Source organism: Rhinatrema bivittatum, chromosome 10 (assembly GCF_901001135.1).
Source record: "Rhinatrema bivittatum chromosome 10, aRhiBiv1.1, whole genome shotgun sequence".
NCBI classification, from domain to species: domain Eukaryota; kingdom Metazoa; phylum Chordata; class Amphibia; order Gymnophiona; family Rhinatrematidae; genus Rhinatrema; species Rhinatrema bivittatum.
In genome coordinates, this window is record NC_042624.1 from 86,882,007 (window position 1) to 86,903,158 (window position 21,152).

General features: G+C 39.8%; 1 protein-coding gene across 3 annotated transcripts in view; it reads right to left on the reverse strand.

The window, feature by feature from the left end:
- PRKACB (protein kinase cAMP-activated catalytic subunit beta) overlaps positions 1-21,152 on the reverse strand; it is a 156,941-nt gene that overhangs the window by 31,812 nt on the left and 103,977 nt on the right. For all 3 annotated transcript variants that reach the window (XM_029617973.1, XM_029617974.1, XM_029617972.1), the window contains 4 exons: positions 14,868-14,996; positions 8,320-8,418; positions 4,235-4,317; positions 3,405-3,531 (listed from right to left, as the gene is read on the reverse strand). In XM_029617973.1, the coding sequence (XP_029473833.1) occupies positions 3,405-3,531; positions 4,235-4,317; positions 8,320-8,418; positions 14,868-14,996 (438 nt within the window). The remainder of the gene's footprint in view (positions 1-3,404; positions 3,532-4,234; positions 4,318-8,319; positions 8,419-14,867; positions 14,997-21,152) is intronic.

The following is a 21,152-nucleotide window of genomic DNA, read 5'->3' on the forward strand; positions in this document are numbered from 1 at the left end:
GAAGGTTTTGGTTGTCACCGCTGCTCTCAGCTTCCTGCACCCACTGCCTTTCAGCTGCTGAAATAGCAAAGTCCACACTGGGAACCAGCTACCGGATCAAGGAACACTTCTAAGGGATAGTGGAAATCACCTCAGGAATTCTCAACTGGGGGAGAGACCCGCAGGACAATGGGGCTCAACCTTTTCTCCAATTTAAAAGTAGAATTTCTTCTTTCAGAAAGTACAGCGATCCCCACAGGGAAAGCATGTGCGCCATCTGCTGGAGATGGAGAAATACTAAAGGACTGAGGACACTGCAGGGATGTATATAGCTTTGAAACCTGACTCAGTCTCCATTCTGCTGGCAGGGGAGCATAACCCATTGATCCTAGGTCCATCTGGCTTCATGCCAGGAAGTAAGCCTTGATAATTTTGATGCAACTCCAATGGCAGGGGAAAAGGGGTATTGGATTTAGACAGCAATAAATGAGAGCCCCGACTTTTACAATCTGCAGAACTGATAAGCATGGAAGTTAACCAGCACAGAGCAGCAGTTACTACCCTTAACAGAAAGCATGGGATTACTACCTTTAATCAATAAGTCTTGATGCTTTTGCAACTTCAACATTGCTCTCTCCTTCAACAGCAGGGAAAAGGGGAAATTGAATTTATGCTCTTATATCCATAAACTGCTATTACAGTAATTAATAAGCAATAGTAGCTTGAGATGTATCTAATGTTTGGGTACTTGACAGGATTGGCCACTGTTGGAAACAGGGCACTGGGCTTGATGGACCCTTGGTCTGACCCAGTATGGCATTTCTTATGTTCTTATGACAGCAACCAACGATGGCCCCGACTTTTACGATCTGTGGAACTAATGAGCAAGGGGGGTAACCAGCACAGAGCAGCAGTTACTACTCTTAACAGAAGACATGGGATTACTACCCTTAACCAATAAGCCTTGATGCATCTGCAATATCGCCTTCTGCTTTGAAAAAGGGGGGTGGAGACTGAAAGGAAAGAGAAATCTGGACTCAGAGACAACCAATATGAGCCCTGACTTTTTTACAGTCTGGGGTACTGATGCACAGACATTAAGGAAAAAACACAGGACTCCTTCTACAGCCAAGTCCATACACAAAGCACGTCAAGAAAAACTGACTGATACATGGTGGTAGCCTGCCCGGCGCCGCAGATGCTACCATGGGAAGCTTGCTGGGCAGACTGGATGGACCATTGGTCCTTTTCTGCCATCATTTCTGTTTCTATGGAATATGTGAGTAGAGGATACTTACGCATATATATGCTCTTTTTTTTTTTTTTTTAATGAGTGTAACGTTTTGAAAATTCACCCCTAAGCCCTTCCAAACAGATGGAGCTGGACTGTTCCTTGCTCCAGGCTCAAGTCATTTTAATATTGGGATTTGCTGGGTATTTCCAGGGGACCAGGACTGGCCACATCTGAGACAGGATGCTGAGCTCGACGGACCACTAGTCCGACCCAGCATGGTGTTTCTTATGTAAGCAAAGTAGAAACTGCTTTGACAGAGTGTGGATGCCAGCGGATCATTTTAAAGATCCGAGGGTCTTTTCTATTGGCGTCTGGCACAACTCAGAACTGGACCGATTTTTTAGTCATTTATGGGCAAAGTCTTTACTGCCGGATCCTGAGAATTTAAGATACCATCAAACAGTTCTTCCATCAAGATGTGTCTTTTCATGGTCTGATAGGACTGGTTATAGGTCTCTCACAGAGACAAAAAAAAAAGAAAGCAGGTTTTTCAAGCCATGCTAATTTAGCAGGGATGGGGATAAGACCAAACATTCCATGTGTGCTTAGGTGGTGCCTGACATGAGCATCATGAGTCACATGCATGCCCCCATATATAACACTTTATGCTGATGTCAGGCACGACCTAAGCACACATATTTGCCAGTTCTAGTTATAACAAAAGTCTTTCCTTGTTTATTAGATTTATGACCTCTGGCCTCTCCCAAGTTTTAATCACTGGGAGAAATAAATGGGAAAAAATATTCCCGGGATCTCTCCTGGGACTGGCGGTGTTTAACATATAGGAAATTCTTATGTGGGCCACTGTCAGAGCCAGGAAGGCGACTGATCCTTGGTCTGACCCAATGTGGCACTTCTTATGTTCTTCTACCAACTCCGTTCAAATTCAGGACATCTTTATGAATGTTTTGTAACATTTTTCCCCTTGGCTGGGAGGAAAATTTCATTACAAATAGTCAAATCTAATGCTAGCAAATGTTCCCTTTTGAGTGTTCCATGTCTGACATGCACATTAGTATAGCAAGATTGAGAGCTCTCTGTTCAGTATTCTGCATCACTTATTTGTTGTCTGGACTACAATAACCCTTCTTGAACAATACATTTCTCAATGTCCAAAGTGAATGCATAACTGAGACATCTAGAGAGCTTGGGCTATTAAAACGTGGATGTTCTAATATACTTGTAGGATTAAAAAAAAAAATCAAATCGTTTCACTTCCTTTTCACAAAATGCTTTTTCATAATTTTTTTTTTCAAAAATTGTCTCTCTTTTCTTATATTCATAACAAATCATGACCCTCAGAAATTAGGCAACTCTATTTAAAAAAATTTTTTATACTGCTGTATACAACAGCACACAAATCAGTTTACAAGAGAATATACATAAAATGTAAAAGAAAAAACAAAAATAGCAAAAATCACAATACACATTACCAATAACAAATCACCATTAGCATAGGACATGCTCTGCTTAAATGGCATAGTTGCAAATATATCTGCAGATGCTTAGTGCTCGTAAGTTTGACATTAATTTTGCCTATTACTAAAAGCCTGTTTAAATAGATAGGTCTTAAGGTATCTCCTATATGCCTTTGCACTGGAATTCATGTGTAAGGTGTCAGGTAGCGCGTTCCATAACTTTGGACCGGCCACTAAGACGGCACGGTTTATTGTTATACCCAGTCTAGCCATTTTAGGAGTTGGAATATCCAGCAAATGTTTACTTGCAGAGCGAAACTGGTGCGAAGGTTTGCATACGCACAACAAGGTGCAAAGCCAGGTGTTAAGGTCATTGTTTAACAGACTGAAGATCATCATTAAAACATTGTGCTGTATGCAAAATGCTGTAGGCAACCAATGTAAAGATATAAGTACAGGGGAAATGTGTACCCTCTTGCAGGAACCACTTAGAATACGGGGCAGCTGAGTTCTGAACCAATTGTAAAAGGTGTAAAGAGTTTGCTGGAATGCCCAAATACAATGAGTTACAGTAGTCAATTTTTGTTAGAATCGGGGTTTGAAGAACCATTCGAAAATCATGGGGTTCAAAAGCAGGAGGTTTAATTGTTTTAACAACTGTATTTAATACAGCTATAATACAGATATAAAATCAGGTTTTGCCTGGGCCATACCTGAATATATCCTTGTTGGTCAATTAAAAGATTTTCTGGTTTTAAATCTCTGTAGATGAGGTCTAGCGAGTGGAGGTACTCAAATGTTAGCACTATCTGAGCTGCATAAAATCGCGCATGAGGCTCACTGCAAAGAATGAGAACAACACTGGGTTAAAGGAAGACTCTAGGAAATTCAAAATTCCACAACTTCTAAAATTGGTAAATACGGTTTTGCTTTTTGGTGGTTTTGTTTGTAAAAATAAAACGGAATTTTTTTCCCCTAATCAAATATAAACATAATTCTACACATACAGACATCAGCACCCAAACCGAATTTCCGCACACCATGTTTCTTCCTTTATGAAGGAGGAAATGATAAGCGAGACTCTAAACATTTTCCAAAAACAGCTTTAAAAGTTAGGGAATTTATTTATTTAAAACTTTTATTAACCACAAATTACAGAATCCGTTCTATGCGGTGTACAGCAGCATAAGCACACAACAGGTAACACTTTCAGCGATGCAAACATTCTGAGCACTGCCACCCACAAACACGCCCCACCAGCCCCTGCCACACAGCACATCAGGATAAGCACGTTATGCACAAATAGATTGAAACTGAATTGATGATGTGATGTATTGGACACCAATAATCACTCATCTGATTGCTGGATGACTTTCTATGTCTAATCCAGGATGCTGGGCATGGACAGTGAGATCTACAAGCTTTACAATATCATCTCTTTTGGCTAAATTTCCAGTAAAAAAATAAATTAAAAATAAAATACCTTAGCATTCGTTTAGCATCCCCTCCCCCCCACTGCCGAGACCTGAAATGAATCATTTACCTGAACCTTCCGATTCTTCTTAAATGTGAAAACATCTCACCGCCCGGGACATATTCCATAACCATGTATAAATTAGAGTTGTCCTAAAACAATTGAAACATTGGACATGATTGCACCATTTAATCAATCAATCAGGAATCCAGCATCTTTTAACCTGTGCTGTCCAAAGTCGGCCTTCTGCAGCTTCACATGCACTCTGCAGTCCAGCAGTGCCTGGAACTATCATGAAATCCCTTTGTGGAAACTAAACCAGCTAATGGCCAGTTCAGGTGCTTGAAGATTTCAAGCGCATATATACACAAGACACTTTTAAAGTTCCAGGTTCTGACTAAATAACGTACTGTAGTTCAAAAGAATTTGACTTTCTTTTCTACTTTTGAAACACAGACTAGCAGCATATGCATGAAAAGTGTGAAGTTTCCACATTCCCTACAGAAAATGTAATGCTTCATTTTACTAAATCACAGGCGTTATCCATGCGAAAATTATTGCATTTTGATGAATCTAGGGGTTGCTGGCTGGAATTTAGCAAGATAAGTTCATTTGGTTGGCTAACTTCTGAATTAGCCGGCTAAATGCTTTTGAATATGGACTTCTAATTTTCCTTTGAATTCACACTAGGAAAACACCACCAGAGCTTTTGAGCTTTTTCTTTAAAATAACAGGGCTTGTCTTCCTGTTCAAGTTAGCTTTTTTAAATGATAGTAGATGAAGTAGAACTGTTGCTTTAAAAGCATTCCTTTGCATACAGTCTGGAATACTAAAGAAACAGTGTCTTGCTAATCAATAAACAGTAATGTTAAGTGAGACACACAAAAAAAAGTGTAATGGTAAAAAGCAAGCAAATAAAAAAGCAAAACAAAACACAATTTCCCTAGTTTTTAATCATAAGTCTCATACAGTCCCCATAGTGTATGTACTCACACTCATTGGAAAGGTTAGTATGAAGTAAGGGGCCTGATCATTTCTCTGGACCATGAAAATACAGGCCAGGGATGGTTTCTATATGTGCAGGTTCCATCATCTTCAGTTCTGAATAAAGTTGTCATGAAATTCTCTGCAATATTTTACATTCTTAAGTTTTCTGAGAATATTTCGGTTTGCTTTTGAAAGGATTGGTTTTGATTTAAATATTTTAAATGCATATACCATAACTTTTTTTTTTTTTTTTAAATGTGAAGACAATGGAACCGATTTATTTAGATTTTTTGAATTCTGCTTTTTGGCACTTCAAAGTGTTCATCAAAGCGGATTACATATGATTAAAAATTAGGTAAGGTTTTTTTTCACCAGCGTCCTTATATTTTTATGCGTGTCCCTTAACAATAATGTTGATTAGTGATTAGCAGGGTACTACCTTTGCAGAAAAAAATGCTTTTCTCTACACCCTCCGACTTCATATCATAGTGATATTAAAAGTCGGAGGCCCCAAAATTTAAAAGAAAAAAAAAATTTAAATCAGCCAGCGGCCCATGGGTCGGAAGACAGACGCTCAATTATGCCGGCGTCCGTTTTCCGAACCCGTAGCTGTCAGCGAGCTCGAGAACCGACCCCGGCAAAATTGAGCGTATGCTGTCAAACCCACTGACAGCCACCGCTCCTGTCAAAAAGGAGGCGCTAGGGACGCACTAGTGTCCCTAGCGCCTCTTTTTACCGCGGGCCCTCATTTGCATGCGGGCCGATACTAAATCGCGCGCACAGGAGAGTGGCCTGTGCGCGTGTCGGGAGAGTGGGCGCTCTCCCGCACTTTTTTCTGTATCGGCTCGTGAATTTGGTAAGTTCTGACTCTTTCAGGCAACAATAAGGATGTCCAAAACTACCTTTCCTCATAATTTTTCCATTAATGTAAAATAAGCCCCAAAACACACAAATGCAAGCAAGTATAAATTTCAACATTCATCTTGTGCAAGCATCTATAGAATAGTAAGGGATATCAACCTGTTCCCTATTTTCTACTAGGGGTCAGGATAAATCTGACAGTATAAGTAGTAGAGAAATAGCCTGGTGGTTTGAGCACTGGGCTAAGCCAGGGTTGAAATCCCACTTCTCCCACTGATGCTGCCTGCGACCTAGGACAAGCTACTTCACCCTCCACTGCCTCAGATACAAACTAGACTTAAGTCCTCTGGGGCACAGAAATACCTACTGAACCTGTTTGAGCTCAGATTTGAAAAGGCAAGTAATTAAATCCCAACTTCTGCTACTTGCACAAAATGTAAGTTCCCAGCAGCAACGGAAGCCAAACATTCAAAGTAAGGATGCTAAGGAATCGCTTGTGTCTTTTATTTATTTAATTTATATTCTGCCTTTCAAAGCTGATTACATTCAGGTACTACAGATCTAAACCTACATCCTAATCTAGATAGGCATTTTCACTTGGCTGGACACAAACATTTCTTTAATTGGCCACAACAATTATCCTTTAATGAAAGAGGGAGACCAATTACAAGATCGAGGCCTGAATGGCTGGATGCGGCCCATTAATCTTCACCTGTTACGCTTTAGAAGGACATTTCAAGCTTCTAGAACCTCTAGAACATATGAACAATGATGGCATTTCATGATATGGTGTACAGTGCAACAGTGACTACAACATGGGGCTTATAGTTTGTACAAGCTCAAAAGAAGATCTCAGCGCAGGTCAAGGGAAGAAGCTGAATCCTTAATGGAGAATTTCAGTTCAGCTTTTTATACTGACTTTGTGCTACAAAGACAGAGCGAGTCATACTGCATTGGAACCTAGTGGCAAAAGCTTTTCCTTAATCCACAAAAGGAAGTCTGCATGTCAGTACAGGTGCTGTCAGGCACTCTACTGCACAAAATGTTTAATTCCCCAAAATTAAGTGCTGCAAATGTCAACTTATGCTCCTGTATCTGAAAGTTAGATGAAAGGGCCTTATTCACTAGAATCATTTTTCCATCAGCACAGAATGCGATAAAGTCCTATTTTTTTTTAAATAATGCCTTAAAATTACAAAAAAAAAAAAAAAATACAATTTCTAGACATGCTTCAGTAAGAAAGTAAAAGCATATTCATAATGTGTCATTTTGGCATTGATGGCTCGTGGTACATAACAAAACACTACACAGCAATAGTTTAACACAGTTTAAAATTAGCCATGAAGTCATTCATATCTAGCGGACAGTCATCATAACAAAATAATCACACTGTCATTGGATTTCCTTATATAGCAACATTTTAAAAACTGTTACCATGGTGACAAGTTCTATTTCCCTAGCCTAAGTATTTTACAGAACCACATGCAAATATCACACACAGTTATCAAGCCATGAAAAGCTGCAGCCTGATGATATGTACTATAAGCCATGGCAGCAAAGAGTGAGGATGCACGAAGGTTACTGCCCTCCTGTAGAACATGGGAGAGCTATTTGGTAAATAATGTAGGCAGGAATGATAGTGTCTAAAGTACACCAAATCTCTAATGTTCACAAAAATAATTTACAAGTTGTTAAAAAAAAAAAAAAAAACCTCCAAAAAAACAAAACCCAAATATTCCTTTCAGCTGCAGTCTGTTGTAAAAAATGCATTTTCAGTGTTTTTCTACTTTACTCTAAAATATTCATAACAGCTGAAGAATAACAGAAGATTATTCAGATCAAAATATGAATTGACATTAATTCAAAGTGCTTTCAAATGTTTTTGAATTCCATGAACATGCAACTTTTTATCACACAGGCACATAAAAAATTAAACAAAAGTATATCAAGAGTAGCAATTACAATATTAAATATTCTAATACTTGCCCAATATGGAAATGTTTTTGTATCAATATAATATCTGTCAGACAGATGTGCATTTTAGTCTGTGCTGGTAAGTCAAAATAATAGCAACATAAGAGGGTGCCTTCAATACCCATTACAAGTAAGTTACAACATACCTGAGATTCATGGTCAGGCAAGAATGTGAAAGCAGAATGAATAGAGCCACTGAGCAGCATTGTAATGCCCAAGTTGAACATGCTTAGTAAATTGTTTTTAGTCAAAGTAGTAAATAAATTATCTGTGCAGTTAGACCAAGCAGAACTTTATCATAAAATCACCAAAGGTCATTTAAGAACATTTACCTTAAAGGAATACTCCAACCTTACAAGAAAAGGAAAGTTCACTGCTTGTAATATTCTTTTTTCATTCAGCGTGTGTTCTATCTGCTTCAGTTTGACAACCTACAAATAGAAGAAAATCCTCCTTAAAACACCTTTGTCCAAAGAAATACAAAACATATTATGTCAATTGAATATCAGATCAATTCTTCTTGGCACTCAAAGGAAAAGTGTATTCTTAATAGGATACACTGTATTGTAATAATATTGTAATAATATTCTATTTCACTATTTCTTGTGATTACAAATTAAATAAAAACAGGATTTCTGACCAGCTGATCCAAAATTGTAAGAATTAGCAAACTGGGACACAGTAAAGGCCCATCCTGCCCAGCAGTCACTGACAGTGGTAAGCAAGCAGCGAGTGCTTTGAGGAATAAGAGCATGCATTGTGTCCTTCACTTGCTGCCATCCTTCCAGTGGTCAAGGTTTAGGAATGCACTGAACCCACAGTGACATCCTTAAGTGTTAGGTCATTTATAAGGCATTTAGCATAGCTAAAGTGGTTAACCATCATGAGTGTGTTGCATTTCAATATAACTGTTGAAAAGTTGTAATATATTATGTTGCTACTATATTATATAGTAACGTTTGAGCCTATTCTAGTTGCCCTTTGACTACAGCTGGACCCCAATGGAAAGCAGCTCAAGGTACACAGCAAGGACCCTGCTTGGACCCAAAAAAAGCTTGAATGGGAATTTAAAGTTCCTGGTCACACTGGATTACAACATTACATCATATCAAATTTTTATACCCATGTGAAAACATTTTAACAGGGCCAACTTTTGCATCAGCAACATTGACGCACTGTCTTAAGACAATGTATAATAGTGGCAATTTTCAAAGGGATTTCTGCAGGCAAAGCAAGTTTGGCTATCTGTAAATAGGACTCTCCATAGACAGCAGAATGAATTATGCATTGTGTGGGTGATGTTATCAGATGGTGCTGACACAGAGCCAGCTCTTAGAGCTCAGAAAATAGTTTACTGAGCATGTGCAAGAGTTCCCTGGTATACACAGTGCCTCGTGAGCCCCTCAATCTCTTCTCGAGCTTAAGCTTTAAGAAGGCATTTTAATACCCTTCAGGGAGGTGGAAGGGTATTAAAATGGCAAATTCATCTTGCTGTCTACAGGAAACCCTGTTTACAGGGTAAGCAACTTGCTTTCTCTGTTGAAAATTAGCCATTGTGTATAGAGAATCCCAAGCTGAAGGTTATACAGCAGAAGCACTTAGTTAAAGACAACTTGTCCTCACCAGGTGGAGAGTGCACTACCGGGTAAACAGGCTGCGCAGAACATATTGACTGTACAGTAGTGGGACGTGACTGTGTGTACAGATGACCAAGTAGCAGCTTTGCAAATGTCTTCAACAAAAGCAGCCCTAAAGTCACATGGCTCTCACTTGATGAGTCTTCACAGAGCTTGAAGTCTGTAAGTCAGGTAGCACATAACAGTGCACTATACAGTCCCCTAGCCAACTGGACAGATTTTGTTTGGTAACTGCCCTTCCCAATCTATTGGGATTAAAGGACAGGAGCAGTTGAGAAGCTTGACACTGAGGCAGAATTCTCTTTATACAGCAACATATTAAATGCCAGTAGATAAAGACCAAGAAGGTACATCTGCCCAGCAAGTCTTTTTTTTTTTTGTTTTTATAAGAACATAAGAAGTTGCCGTACTGGGTCAGACCAAGAGTCCATCAAGCCCAGCATCCTGTTTCCAACAATGGCCAGTCCAGGTTACACGTACCTGGCAAGTATCCAAACAATAAGAAGATCCCTTTCTACTAATGCCAGTAACAGCAGTGGATATTCTCTAAGTCAGCTTGATTAGAAGCAGTCAATGGATGTCTCCAAGAACTTATCCAAACCTTTTTTAAATCCAGCTACACTAACTGTCCTAACCACATCCTCTGGCAAAAATTCAAGAGCTTAATTGTGTGTTGAGTGAAAAAGAATTTTCTCCGATTTGTTTTAAATGTGCCACATGCTAACTTCATGGAGTGCCCCCTAGTCTTTCTATTATCCGGAACCCTCGCTGAACGACCTCCTGCAGTCGATCTCCTGCCGGCGCCATTTTCCGTACGGAAAACGATTGGCGGCAGGAAATCGCTCCCGGACGCCCGCTGGACCCCCAGGAACTTTTGGCCAGCTTGGGGGGGCCTCCTGACCCCCACAAGACTTGCCAAAAGTCCAGCAGGGGTCCGGAACGACCTCCTGCGTCGAATCGTTTTGGTCTATGGCCGCCGCCATTTTGCGGCGGCCATTTTGCAAAATGGCACCGGCTGAAGACTACACGATTTAGTGTGCCTCTTTTCCTGCTCTCCCCCTTCCCCCGATTTAGCTACGGACCGCCGCTACGGAGGTAATTTAAGGCTACGGACCCCCAGCTAATTTAAGGCATTTGGGGGTGGGGGATTTAATTTAAAGGGTCGGGGTGGGTTTTAGGGGGTTTTAGTGTGCCGTGTTTTAGTGTGCCGCTGGACCCCCAGGTAATTTAAGGCATTTGGGGGGGGGGGGTTCGGGAGGGTGGGGGATTTAATTTAAAGGGTCGGGGGTGGGTTTTAGGGGGTTTTAGTGTGCCGGCTCACGATTTTAACGATTTTCACGATACTTTATACACCCAAACGGCAACAATACGATTCCCTCCCCCTCCCAGCCGAAATCGATCGTTAAGACGATCGAGGACACGATTCACATCTCTACACTTTCCACTATTTTTCTCAGCACTGAGGTCAGGCTCACCAGTTTATAGCTTCCCGGATCACCCCTGGAGCCCTTTTTAAATATTGGGGTTATATTAGTCACCCTCCAGTCTTCAGGTACAAAGGATGATAGGTTACAAATTTTAACTAACAGATCTGAAATTTCATTTTTCAGTCCCTTCAGATCCCTGGGGTGCATACCATCCCGGTCCAGGTGATTTGCTACTCTTTAGTTTACAAATCTGGCCTACTATATCTTCTAGGTTCATCGTAATTTGGTTCAATCCATCTGAATCATTACCCATGAAACCTTTCTGGAGAAGGTTATCTCCCCAACATCCTCTTCAGTAAACATAGAAGCAAAAAATTAATTTAGACTTTCTGCAATAGCCTTATCTTCCCTAAAAGCCCCTTTAATCCTTTTGTCATTTAACGGTTCAACCGACTCCCTCACAGTTTTCCTGCTTCAGACACATTTTAAAAAGTTTTTATTATGAGTTTTTGCCTCTACAGCCAACTTCTTTTCAAATTCTCTCTTGGCCTATCTTATCAATGTTTTACACTTAATTTGACAATGCTGCTTGTGAGGAACTCTTCTGCAGAAATTCCTGGATGTGAAGGATGGTTAAGAATTGTCAATATTAGGGTCTGATGAATGTAAGGAGGTCCTTCATAGGATCCATCACCTCCATTACCCAGACTAAATATCACCTCAGTGACTGTTTCCTGCACATTTTCCCTAAAGCCTGAAGCCCACAACAATACAAGCCTGCAGGTGTCAATATTCATAGAAGAGGCTCTCAATGCAGTCTAAAAAATATATTTCATACTGGATATGTACTTGGGCATGCCTTACTAGTCACCAATATGTTTAGTAAATTCACTGTTTCTCATATGGGACAAACCGGGTGAATTCCTGGGCCTCTTCCACAAAGCATGCATCATATAGATCTGGAAGGACACTACATTTTTTTTATTTATTTAAGGTTTTTATATACCGGCATTCGAGATCGCAGTCCCATCATGCTGGTTCACATAAAACAAGGGTGCATCGTGAAACATAAACTAGAACAGTGGTGCGGAAAATGCAGTTACATATAACAGGGTAATTAAAAACTTGGCGGGGAGGAAGAGAAAGGACAGATTATAATTCAAACATGTAAAAACGATAGTGGAGATAATTGATTATAGTGTGGGCGGAGATAAGGAGGCGTGGATGAGATAAATCAATTGGAGTCCGGGAATGCTTGTATGAATATCCATGGGACTGGAGACTAGTGTTCTGATATTGCTTCTTCCCAAAAATATCCAGGATTTGAAATTTCTGCCTTGGGGAAACTGAGGCATGTTCACTTGATTTCCTGGTCCTTTTCATGGTTGATTCCAGAACTACACTCTAGTTTCTATGCATACAGGGCGATAGGATTCTGATTCAGAAAGAAAGGGCTGAACAGATGTCTGGGAGAGCACAAATTCTGAAGACATGGCTCTAAGAGGCCTAAGAGTCATCTCCTGAGTCACTGGAACTGGTTGGTGCTAATGGCAGGAAAGACTTCCTGCTCCAACCCTCAGTTTCAAATCAATGCAGACAGTGCTGAAACAAGTTTAGAGCACCAAACCTATATCAATGTTTGCCTGCTGAGCACTGAGTAGTAGGCTTTGAGGAAAGACAGTTCATTTGAAGCATCAAGCAGCACTGAACTGCTTGAACTTTTGAACACTTGATGTACAGAGCGAAAAGCTCTAATCCCTCCTTTTTTATCCACCTCTCTGGTCCCTCTGTTTTTCCTTTTTCCCCTTTCCTTATCATCCCCACATCCTCCCTTATCTTCTTATTGCTCCCATGCCCTATTTCTCTCGATACATCCATCTTTTATTTAATTTTTAAATTTTAATTCCTCATTGGTTTTCTGCAAGGCATCTGTTTAAGATGAATACTTTAAACTCCATGTTTTTATTATTGTTCCTACAGGTTTTTATGTTAGATGTTTCTCTGTTACATGTAATGCTTTCAAGCAAGTTTAATTGTTCAATGTAAACCGATTTGATTTGCATCTTATGCAAGAAGACCGGTATATAAAAAACCAAAATAAATAAAATAAAATAATCCTTTTCTCCAATTCTGCTTCAAAGACTATGGATGAGAAAATTGGGATGGCCTAGTAGGAGATCTGACATTTTCCATAGCAGTTTGGAGGTCAGATCCAAAGGCTGTTGACTGGACTGACTTAGTGTCTTAGCATGGGAAGCTAAGCTTACTTCATGGCAGGGGGTGCTTTGAATGGTGCAAAGTCCCTTGCATTGAAATGCTTTCTAAGCCATTCACCAAAGATGTGTGCTGATGGTTGAGAACCTCCACTCGATCCTAGGCTTCTCAGGTTCTGTGCTTGTGTCCAGGGCTCTTTTCGCAGCTTGAACTGGGGGGGGGGGGGGGGGGGGAGCCAGAGCTAGACTGGATTCTGTTCCTGTGCCTGATCAAGAAGATGAAGGGATTGAGGATCCATTCAGTATGACTCTGGTAGCAGCGCTCTGAGAAGCTGCTTGGTCTGTGCATTAAGTGCTGGTTTCATGGAGTTAGACTTCTTGCTAAAATACATGAGAAGCCTTAATTTCCAGGCTCAAACCACTTGGGGTGATAACTGTACACAGATACTGCAGCAGCCTGAAGCATCTTTACCTTACTCCATTTTTAGCAAACTTCACGATGGACATTTTTTGTTTGCACATGGGAAAGAACCTGAAAGCTGCTGGTCTGCTTCTCAGACATGGTGAGAAAAATAGAAATTGAAATCTTCAAGAAAAAAAAGACAGCTGTAGAGTTTGTAAACGTGGCTGAAATTCACTGCTAAGTGATTGTTACAAGAAAAGAATAACACATTTTGTGCTGGCTTCCAGAAAAAATGAAAAAGTAATACAAGTTAAATAAGTGTCCCAAAAGACGGCTAATAGAGGGGTGGCTTTTGAGGGTTATTTTTAAGAAATGAAGAAAACTGAAGTTGTTGCCTCCAAAGTCTCCAGCAGACAAAAACAACCTGAGGAGAACAGCAAGGCTGTGGCAGTGTGGGAACTCCCACACGTGTGGTAAAGGCCTTTAGGCCTTTCCAGAAAACTCTGGAACAAATTTCCATTCTGCACTAAGCGCCGTCATACTACTCACTAGGGTGAGTATAGTGGATTACTTTGTTTCAGAAAAAAATTGTTAATATGCTTCCTGACAGTTGGAAGTAGATGTCTAATTTTATGTTGTACAAAAAATAATTTACTTGACAGGTTAAAACAAACAATGACCACACAAATTCAGGATAATGAGGGCAATTTTCAAAGCCATTTGTCCACAAATTATTTGCCTAGGTAAAATGAGAAACTGCCCTCCTCTTTGTGGCTGGAAGTAGGCACCAGCTTTCACAGCATGTGTATTTTTAGCTGGGTTAAAAAGATATTCCCAGGGATACGAGTAAAACAGGACATTTTCATTGGGATTATTAAATGTACATGGTGCTATCTTTGCCCCACTCAGCTGCCTTCACAAACAGGAAGTGCAAAGAATTTGGGCAATTTTAGCAGTGGCTAACTTCCAAAGAGATACAAACTGGGTAGTTTCCCTTTGAAAATTAGCTGCAAGCTGCGGGGCTAAAAGAACTTACAATGTGAGCTATTCAAAATCGTCCCCAATATGTTCATCATGTTCATTTGTAAAAAAAAAAAAAAAAAAAAAAGAAATACCAATTGAAATTATTTGAACTATATGAAATTCTAAACCAGCATTTCCACCACAGGTAAATTAACAGTAAGGAGAAAATGCACCAACCTTTTGTTTATCCAGTATCTTCATAGCATAATATTGTTCTGCACCTTTATGTTTCACGAGCATAACTCTTCCAAATGAGCCTGTTCCGAGTGTTTTTTGCCTTTCAAAATCTTCTAGGCTTGCAGTATTCTGTGTGGGAATACACAATATCAATATGTAAAAAATTACAGGCAATAAATGATCTAAACAAAGAATGCATGGCTCACTTTATTAATTGTGACATTCCATCTTCACCCTTCACTTAACACCCACCAGGTGTTGAACCTGTGCCACCAGAGTGTCTCAGTAGGCAATGCACAGATTTCACTTGCACATGTCTCTCTCCTCTGGTAATCATCCATCCACCAACTGGAATTCCACTTGCCTTTGGGCAAGTACCCTGCCCATAAACTATTCTCTGAGTTTTTCTGGGGGCATTGACACTGCAAGTTTGAAGTCTCATAGGTAACAGGGAAGTACTCACAGATCACACATTCAAAACACAGATCATACAGCTTCTCACATATCTGGGATATAATCAGTCACAAATACAGCAGTAATAAACTAAAGAGTTTATTACGAGTACTTTATCTCTTGATCATTAATTTAGTTATTGGCCTTACTGTAATTTGCCTACATTGGTAAAGCTTATTGAGAAGATTGTGTTATTCCAATCGTGCGATTTTTTAGATAATACTCCTAGCCCTCAGAGTGGTTTTTGCTGTAACCATCGCATCAAGATTCTCCTCATTAAGATCTAGATTTATCACAATGCTATAAATATAGCAGAAATAGCGCCCATGATAAAAAGGGGGCTTGTTAGGCTAATTACCTTGCTCCTGAATCGCATAGGTAAATTCCACAAGGTGAAATACATTTATCGCATCTACACTATTTTTCGCTTCATGAACTGATTAATGCACCCTGTGGTGTATGTTACCGGGAAAAGGTTATCGCATGTGTTTTTTTTATAGCACATGCGAGAGAGAGAGAGAGAGAGAGAGAGAGAGAGAGAGAGACTCTGTAGAGAACAATATGTCACTCTACTATTTATACCACTGTAAGAGGGGGCACTTTTAACTCAGAATGGGGATTGTACCTTTCATAAACTGAAATGACAGAAAATCTTCAGTGATCTTAATTTTGCTGTTTGTACCTCCTACTGTGTATGTAAAACAACCCCCAAAACCCCACTCTGACTTAAAAGTGCCCCCTCTTACAGTGGTAAAATTAGCAAAGTGACACACTGTTCTCTATAGTCTCTCTCTCTCTCTGAATGGTATGTGCTAAAAAAAAAATGTTTCTCTCGCTAGCATAACGCACAGAAAAAAATTGCAGTTATTTTCTGACGTTAAAACCCGCGTTGCTGTGTGTTAGTCTCTCTCATTACCATTACCTCCGCCCAAACGCCTCCCACTTACATAGCAAATGTGACATTTGTATATACTAACGCACATTGCACTATTTAACATGCGCATTACGGCGTTATTGCATGCATTAGGACCTTAATGCTGGCGTTAAGCCTAACTCGAAATAAGTGACCCTGTACATTTTTTCTATGCCAATTAAATAGTCGTGGACAAGCGATTTTGATTTCTTTAGATCTCTCCTCTGCTTTTAACATGATCAACCATAATATCCTTTTGGATAGGCTTTCTTCACTTGGAATTGGGGAGGGGATGGTGAAATGGTTTAGACTGTATCTTTCTAAGCTGGCAGCAGTGATTTAGGCTAGGACAGTCTTCGTCCATGCGGAAACCAGTGGATCAGGGGAGTCTCTCATGGCTCCATGCTTTTCTCGGTTTTATTTAATTTATATTTGTTACCTTTATGTTCAATTTTGGCATGTTTTAAGGTTACTTTTAAATTTTATGTAGATGTTCAACTGCCACATTTACTTTTACCATGGGTTGTTTAGATCCTGTGATTAAGTGGTTAGATTGTAATGAGACAAAAATATAGCTGCTTGGGTTGCCTGATGCCCAGTCCCTGAAGAGCTGCAAAATCTGTCAATTGGCAGGACATTGCTCATTTTGGTTGATTCTATTCTGGATTTGGGTTTTATTTTTGTACTCTCAATTAAGCTTTAAGCCACACTTAAAGGCAGTCCTTAAATACCTTTTTTTTTTTTTTTAAATTATGCTTGCTGGGCAATTGAAATATATGCTGCTTCAAGAAGTTTTTCGGATTGTAGTTCAGGCATTGTAGTTTTAGCTACTCTGAACTATTGTAATTCTCTACATGCAGGTCTTCCTAAATCCTCTTCAGGGGCAGAATGTGGCAGCCCATTTAATTATGGCTAGCCCCTTTGCGGGAGCATCTCTCTCCAGTTTTGCAGGCCTTGCACAGACTTCCTGTGCAGCAGTGCATGGAGTTAAATATTCTTTTTTTTAATCTTCAGGGTGAGGGTCCTTTGTATTTACGTGACCCATCTTGTGCCATGTGTCTCATCCCGATCACTGCGTTCTGCTTCTCAGCAGCTATTTACTATTCCTTCTATCAAGGAGTTGCGGCTTCAGTCTATTAGAAATTGTGCTTTTTACGTTACTGGCCCTCGACTTTACCTCAAAAACCGTGCGATTTGGGCTTACAAGGATTTTCATAAGCAGGTTATATTACACTTGTTCCATTTAGTTTTTTGGATGACAGGCAAAGTATGTGATTATAATTAGGTTTTTGTTGCTTTTTTCCATTTTGCAGGTTTATGTTATATTTGTACTCCACTTAGAAATAAACATAGGCAGATTAAAAATCTTTTAAATAAATTAAAAAGTAAAGAACACTGACATAAAAGATATCACATGCATGATACAACTGTGTTGTAGCAAGCAAAAGGGATTACATAGTAACATTTACTATTTACTGAACATCACTGCAGGGCTGAACACTGGTCCTGTCTCAGTTAGCAATGACAATCCTGAGAAGCGTTTGGTAGTTCAACCCAAGCTCTATGTTTTTTTCTTTCAACTTTCTACAGACTTTTTTTTGCCTGTCACTTTCTCCACAGCAGCAGTGATATCAGCTGGCTCAGTCTGAGGTTAACCTCTTCAGTACCAGCTGCTGGTGACCATGGAACACTGCCACCTGCCGTCTAGTAAAGCAAGTTTGCTTACCGTAAACTGTTTTTTCTTTAGATAGCAGGATTAATTAGCCCTTATATGAGGGCGACATCATCCGGCAGTCCCAAACTGACCTCTCTCTCTCTTAGCTAGAAGGAACAATAAGTCATTTATGAATGGCCCAAAAGGATCATCCAGTTTGGATGATAGAGAGTGGCACCTGAATGCTGTGTGATTCTTGTCTTCATAGGATAACATTTCATAGGTTTTGTTTGGTTTTTTTTTTTTAATAGGGGTGGTTGTTGGTTACACTTTTTGGAGGTTAGCATGTAGGGGGTATCAAGGTGGATGGGGATTGTGGGGAGTGAATGGAAGAATATTTGGATGTATGAGTTGGAGAGTGAAGTGACAAGGGGACCATGCCAGACTTCTTGGACATTCTGTACTCTACTGAGCTGGGTGCTGCTGCTTATGCTGGCAAGCAGCGAGTAGTTTTTTTTTTTTTTTTTTTGTGTGCCCTTGTTTGGGTTTTTCTAATGTAAATTTGGTATGGTGGAATATGAATCCAAATAAATAAATAAATAAATAACGGTGACCCACCTGGAGCATAGCTAATCTAGGCACTCTAATAAAGGGTGAGGAAGTGCCGGTGAATCCAAGTTAAACTGAAGGTACATATTGTCTTTCTGCAGGAAATGCATCTTTCAAATCTGGAATATACTAAATGAAAGTGCAAATGAGTGTTGCAGATTTTTTTTCTCCTCTTGTTCTTCTAAGAGTTGTGGAGGGGCTGTTTTAGTGCTAGGAGTGTTGCTTTCTGCTTAGAAACCTCTATTGTAGATCAAGCATTTTGTGGGAGGTATATGGGGAATAATGGTTTTGGCTTCCATTTATGCTCCCACCATGCATATTCTCATTCTCTCACATTTGATTTTCAAAACTGGTTCCATGGGTTCGTATCCGGTTCTTAAGGGACGGGATCTCAATTGCATAGCAGATTCTACACTTGACAGATCGGTGGGTCGCTCTTAAAGCTCTGTGGGACCTGATGAAGGCATTGCATTTTTGTTACTCATTTAGAGTGGGTAGATTTTTGGAAAGTGTTTAACCCCACTTTAAAAGATTTTACCCACATTTCCAGAGCACATGGTATGCAGTCTTGCCTTGATTATGTGCTAGTTTTACAAGGTCACTTTTCCAAGGTTCAGCCAGCTAATATGGAAGCCATGTTAGTATCAGACCACACTCCTGTGACGTGTGATGTTCACTCTAGTTTACAGCAGGAGGGGGTCGTACTTTGATGATGATTATGTGGTTAGGGCAGAATGAGGTGTTTAAAAAGTATAGACATGAAAACATGGGTTTTGTTTGCAGAAACTAATTTTCAGCATAAGGAGGATCCAATACTTTTTTTGAGAAATTGTAGAAGTAGTTTTATGGGGTGAGATTATTAGTTATATTTTGGCCAAATGTAAGGCAATTAAACAGCAGTATTCTTGTACTGAAAAAGAGGTTAGATACTTACAAAAAGGAATTGATGGATTCAAACTTTATAAACTTTATCCAAATGTAAATATCTGGAGACTCAGCAGTTGTTGAATAATCTCTTGCAGCAAACACCCTGCACCTCTTTATATCATCTTAAACAGATTTCTTTTTTATGGCAACAAATCCTGGAAGCTCTTGGCTAGACTGGTTAAGATGCAAACAGGCCCCAAATTTAAAACAGTTCTTAAAGGGCTCTAGAGGTATATGTCTTAATTTGTCTAAGTTAATTTGTGTCAGCTTTCAAAAATTGTATCAATCCTTATATACTGCAGACTCAAGCAATGAAGAGCCTATGCATCATTTTATGGAAAACTTGGATTTGTCACAAATGACTCAGTTATAGGCCCAGATTCATCATTCTGCTATATTTATATTTATGACACTAATATCTAAACTAGAGATCACTCACCCAGGTTTTACTTAATTTATCCCAAACCTTCACCTGGTAAATATATCTTTCAATCAAATATTATTGCCGTGCTCTATGCTTCGTTGCTCACCAATAAATTTGTTATGAGGAAGGGTGGTGGTTTCATATTTTTTTCATTGGGCACTCTCCATGTTGCCTCGCTTGTTTAGTCATTAACTCACCCTCCTACCTCCATTTTGTAATCAAACATTTCTTTAAAAAATTCTTTTGAGAGTTTGGCAATAAAATTTGCTCTGTGTATCTTACTTTTTTATGTATATTTTGTGTGCATACACGCCTCCTAATTTTCATCACCGTCAGTGTAACATGTAGAAAAAATTATCGCCCACAATGCTGCCGGGACATAACTCTGCCCAAACCCCACCTACACGCCTCCCCTTCCCCTAATTTGCACTGTACCGCCGCGATGCGGCCGGTATCACACACAGTAGGGCCTTATCACATGCGATAAGGCCCTAACCCGTGCAGTATTGGCACATCGTGGTATGATGAATGACCCGGATAGTTAGAAACTCTCAACAGGCCCATTACGTCTGAAGAAATTGGAGGAGTAATTCTGTGATCTTTCACTGGAGGTGAGTTGGAATGAATTCTGTTCTTTTTTGCCTTTTTTTATAGTAGACAACTTCTACTAACGGATGTGATAGCTGAACGATGCCAAATACCGGAGACTTTGAACTTTTTATTTTTTTATTTTTTTTTTTATTTAATATCAAGTTTCCTCACCATGAGAACATCAATAATAGGGGTTTCCGCAGATTCTCATCTGCAGTATCGTGAAGATGTTGTGAACTGGGAGGTCCGCTGACTCTAATGATGTGTGCAGCATATGAAATAGACTGAGTAATTCTGAGTGTGGGTTTTTGTCCATGTGGACATGGACAAAAGTGCCATGCCCATCTTTTCTACAAGTTTACAATAGGCAAGGTCCTCTCTGGGCAAGGTGGGTCAGGAGGATCCAGGAGTGAGTGAGAAGGTTTACCTATAGAATCTTCTTCTGAGCCTACTAGCAGGGGCTCACTTATCCAGGACTCCAATAATGAAGTTATGTGAACAAGGAGGTTCTTCTGGTTGCCTCTGAGGAGATACACCCTGGCTTATTACCTCTAATCTACTGGATTCCACTGCCACAGAGTGCAATGACAAAGAACCTTGAATTATGGGTTCTGATGACGTGTTCAGGCTGATAAGCAAGATTGGAACTCTGGACTGAGGAAGCACCTTAGTAATGGAGGAGAGAAGAGGCTGGATTGTTGTCTGTCTTCTTAA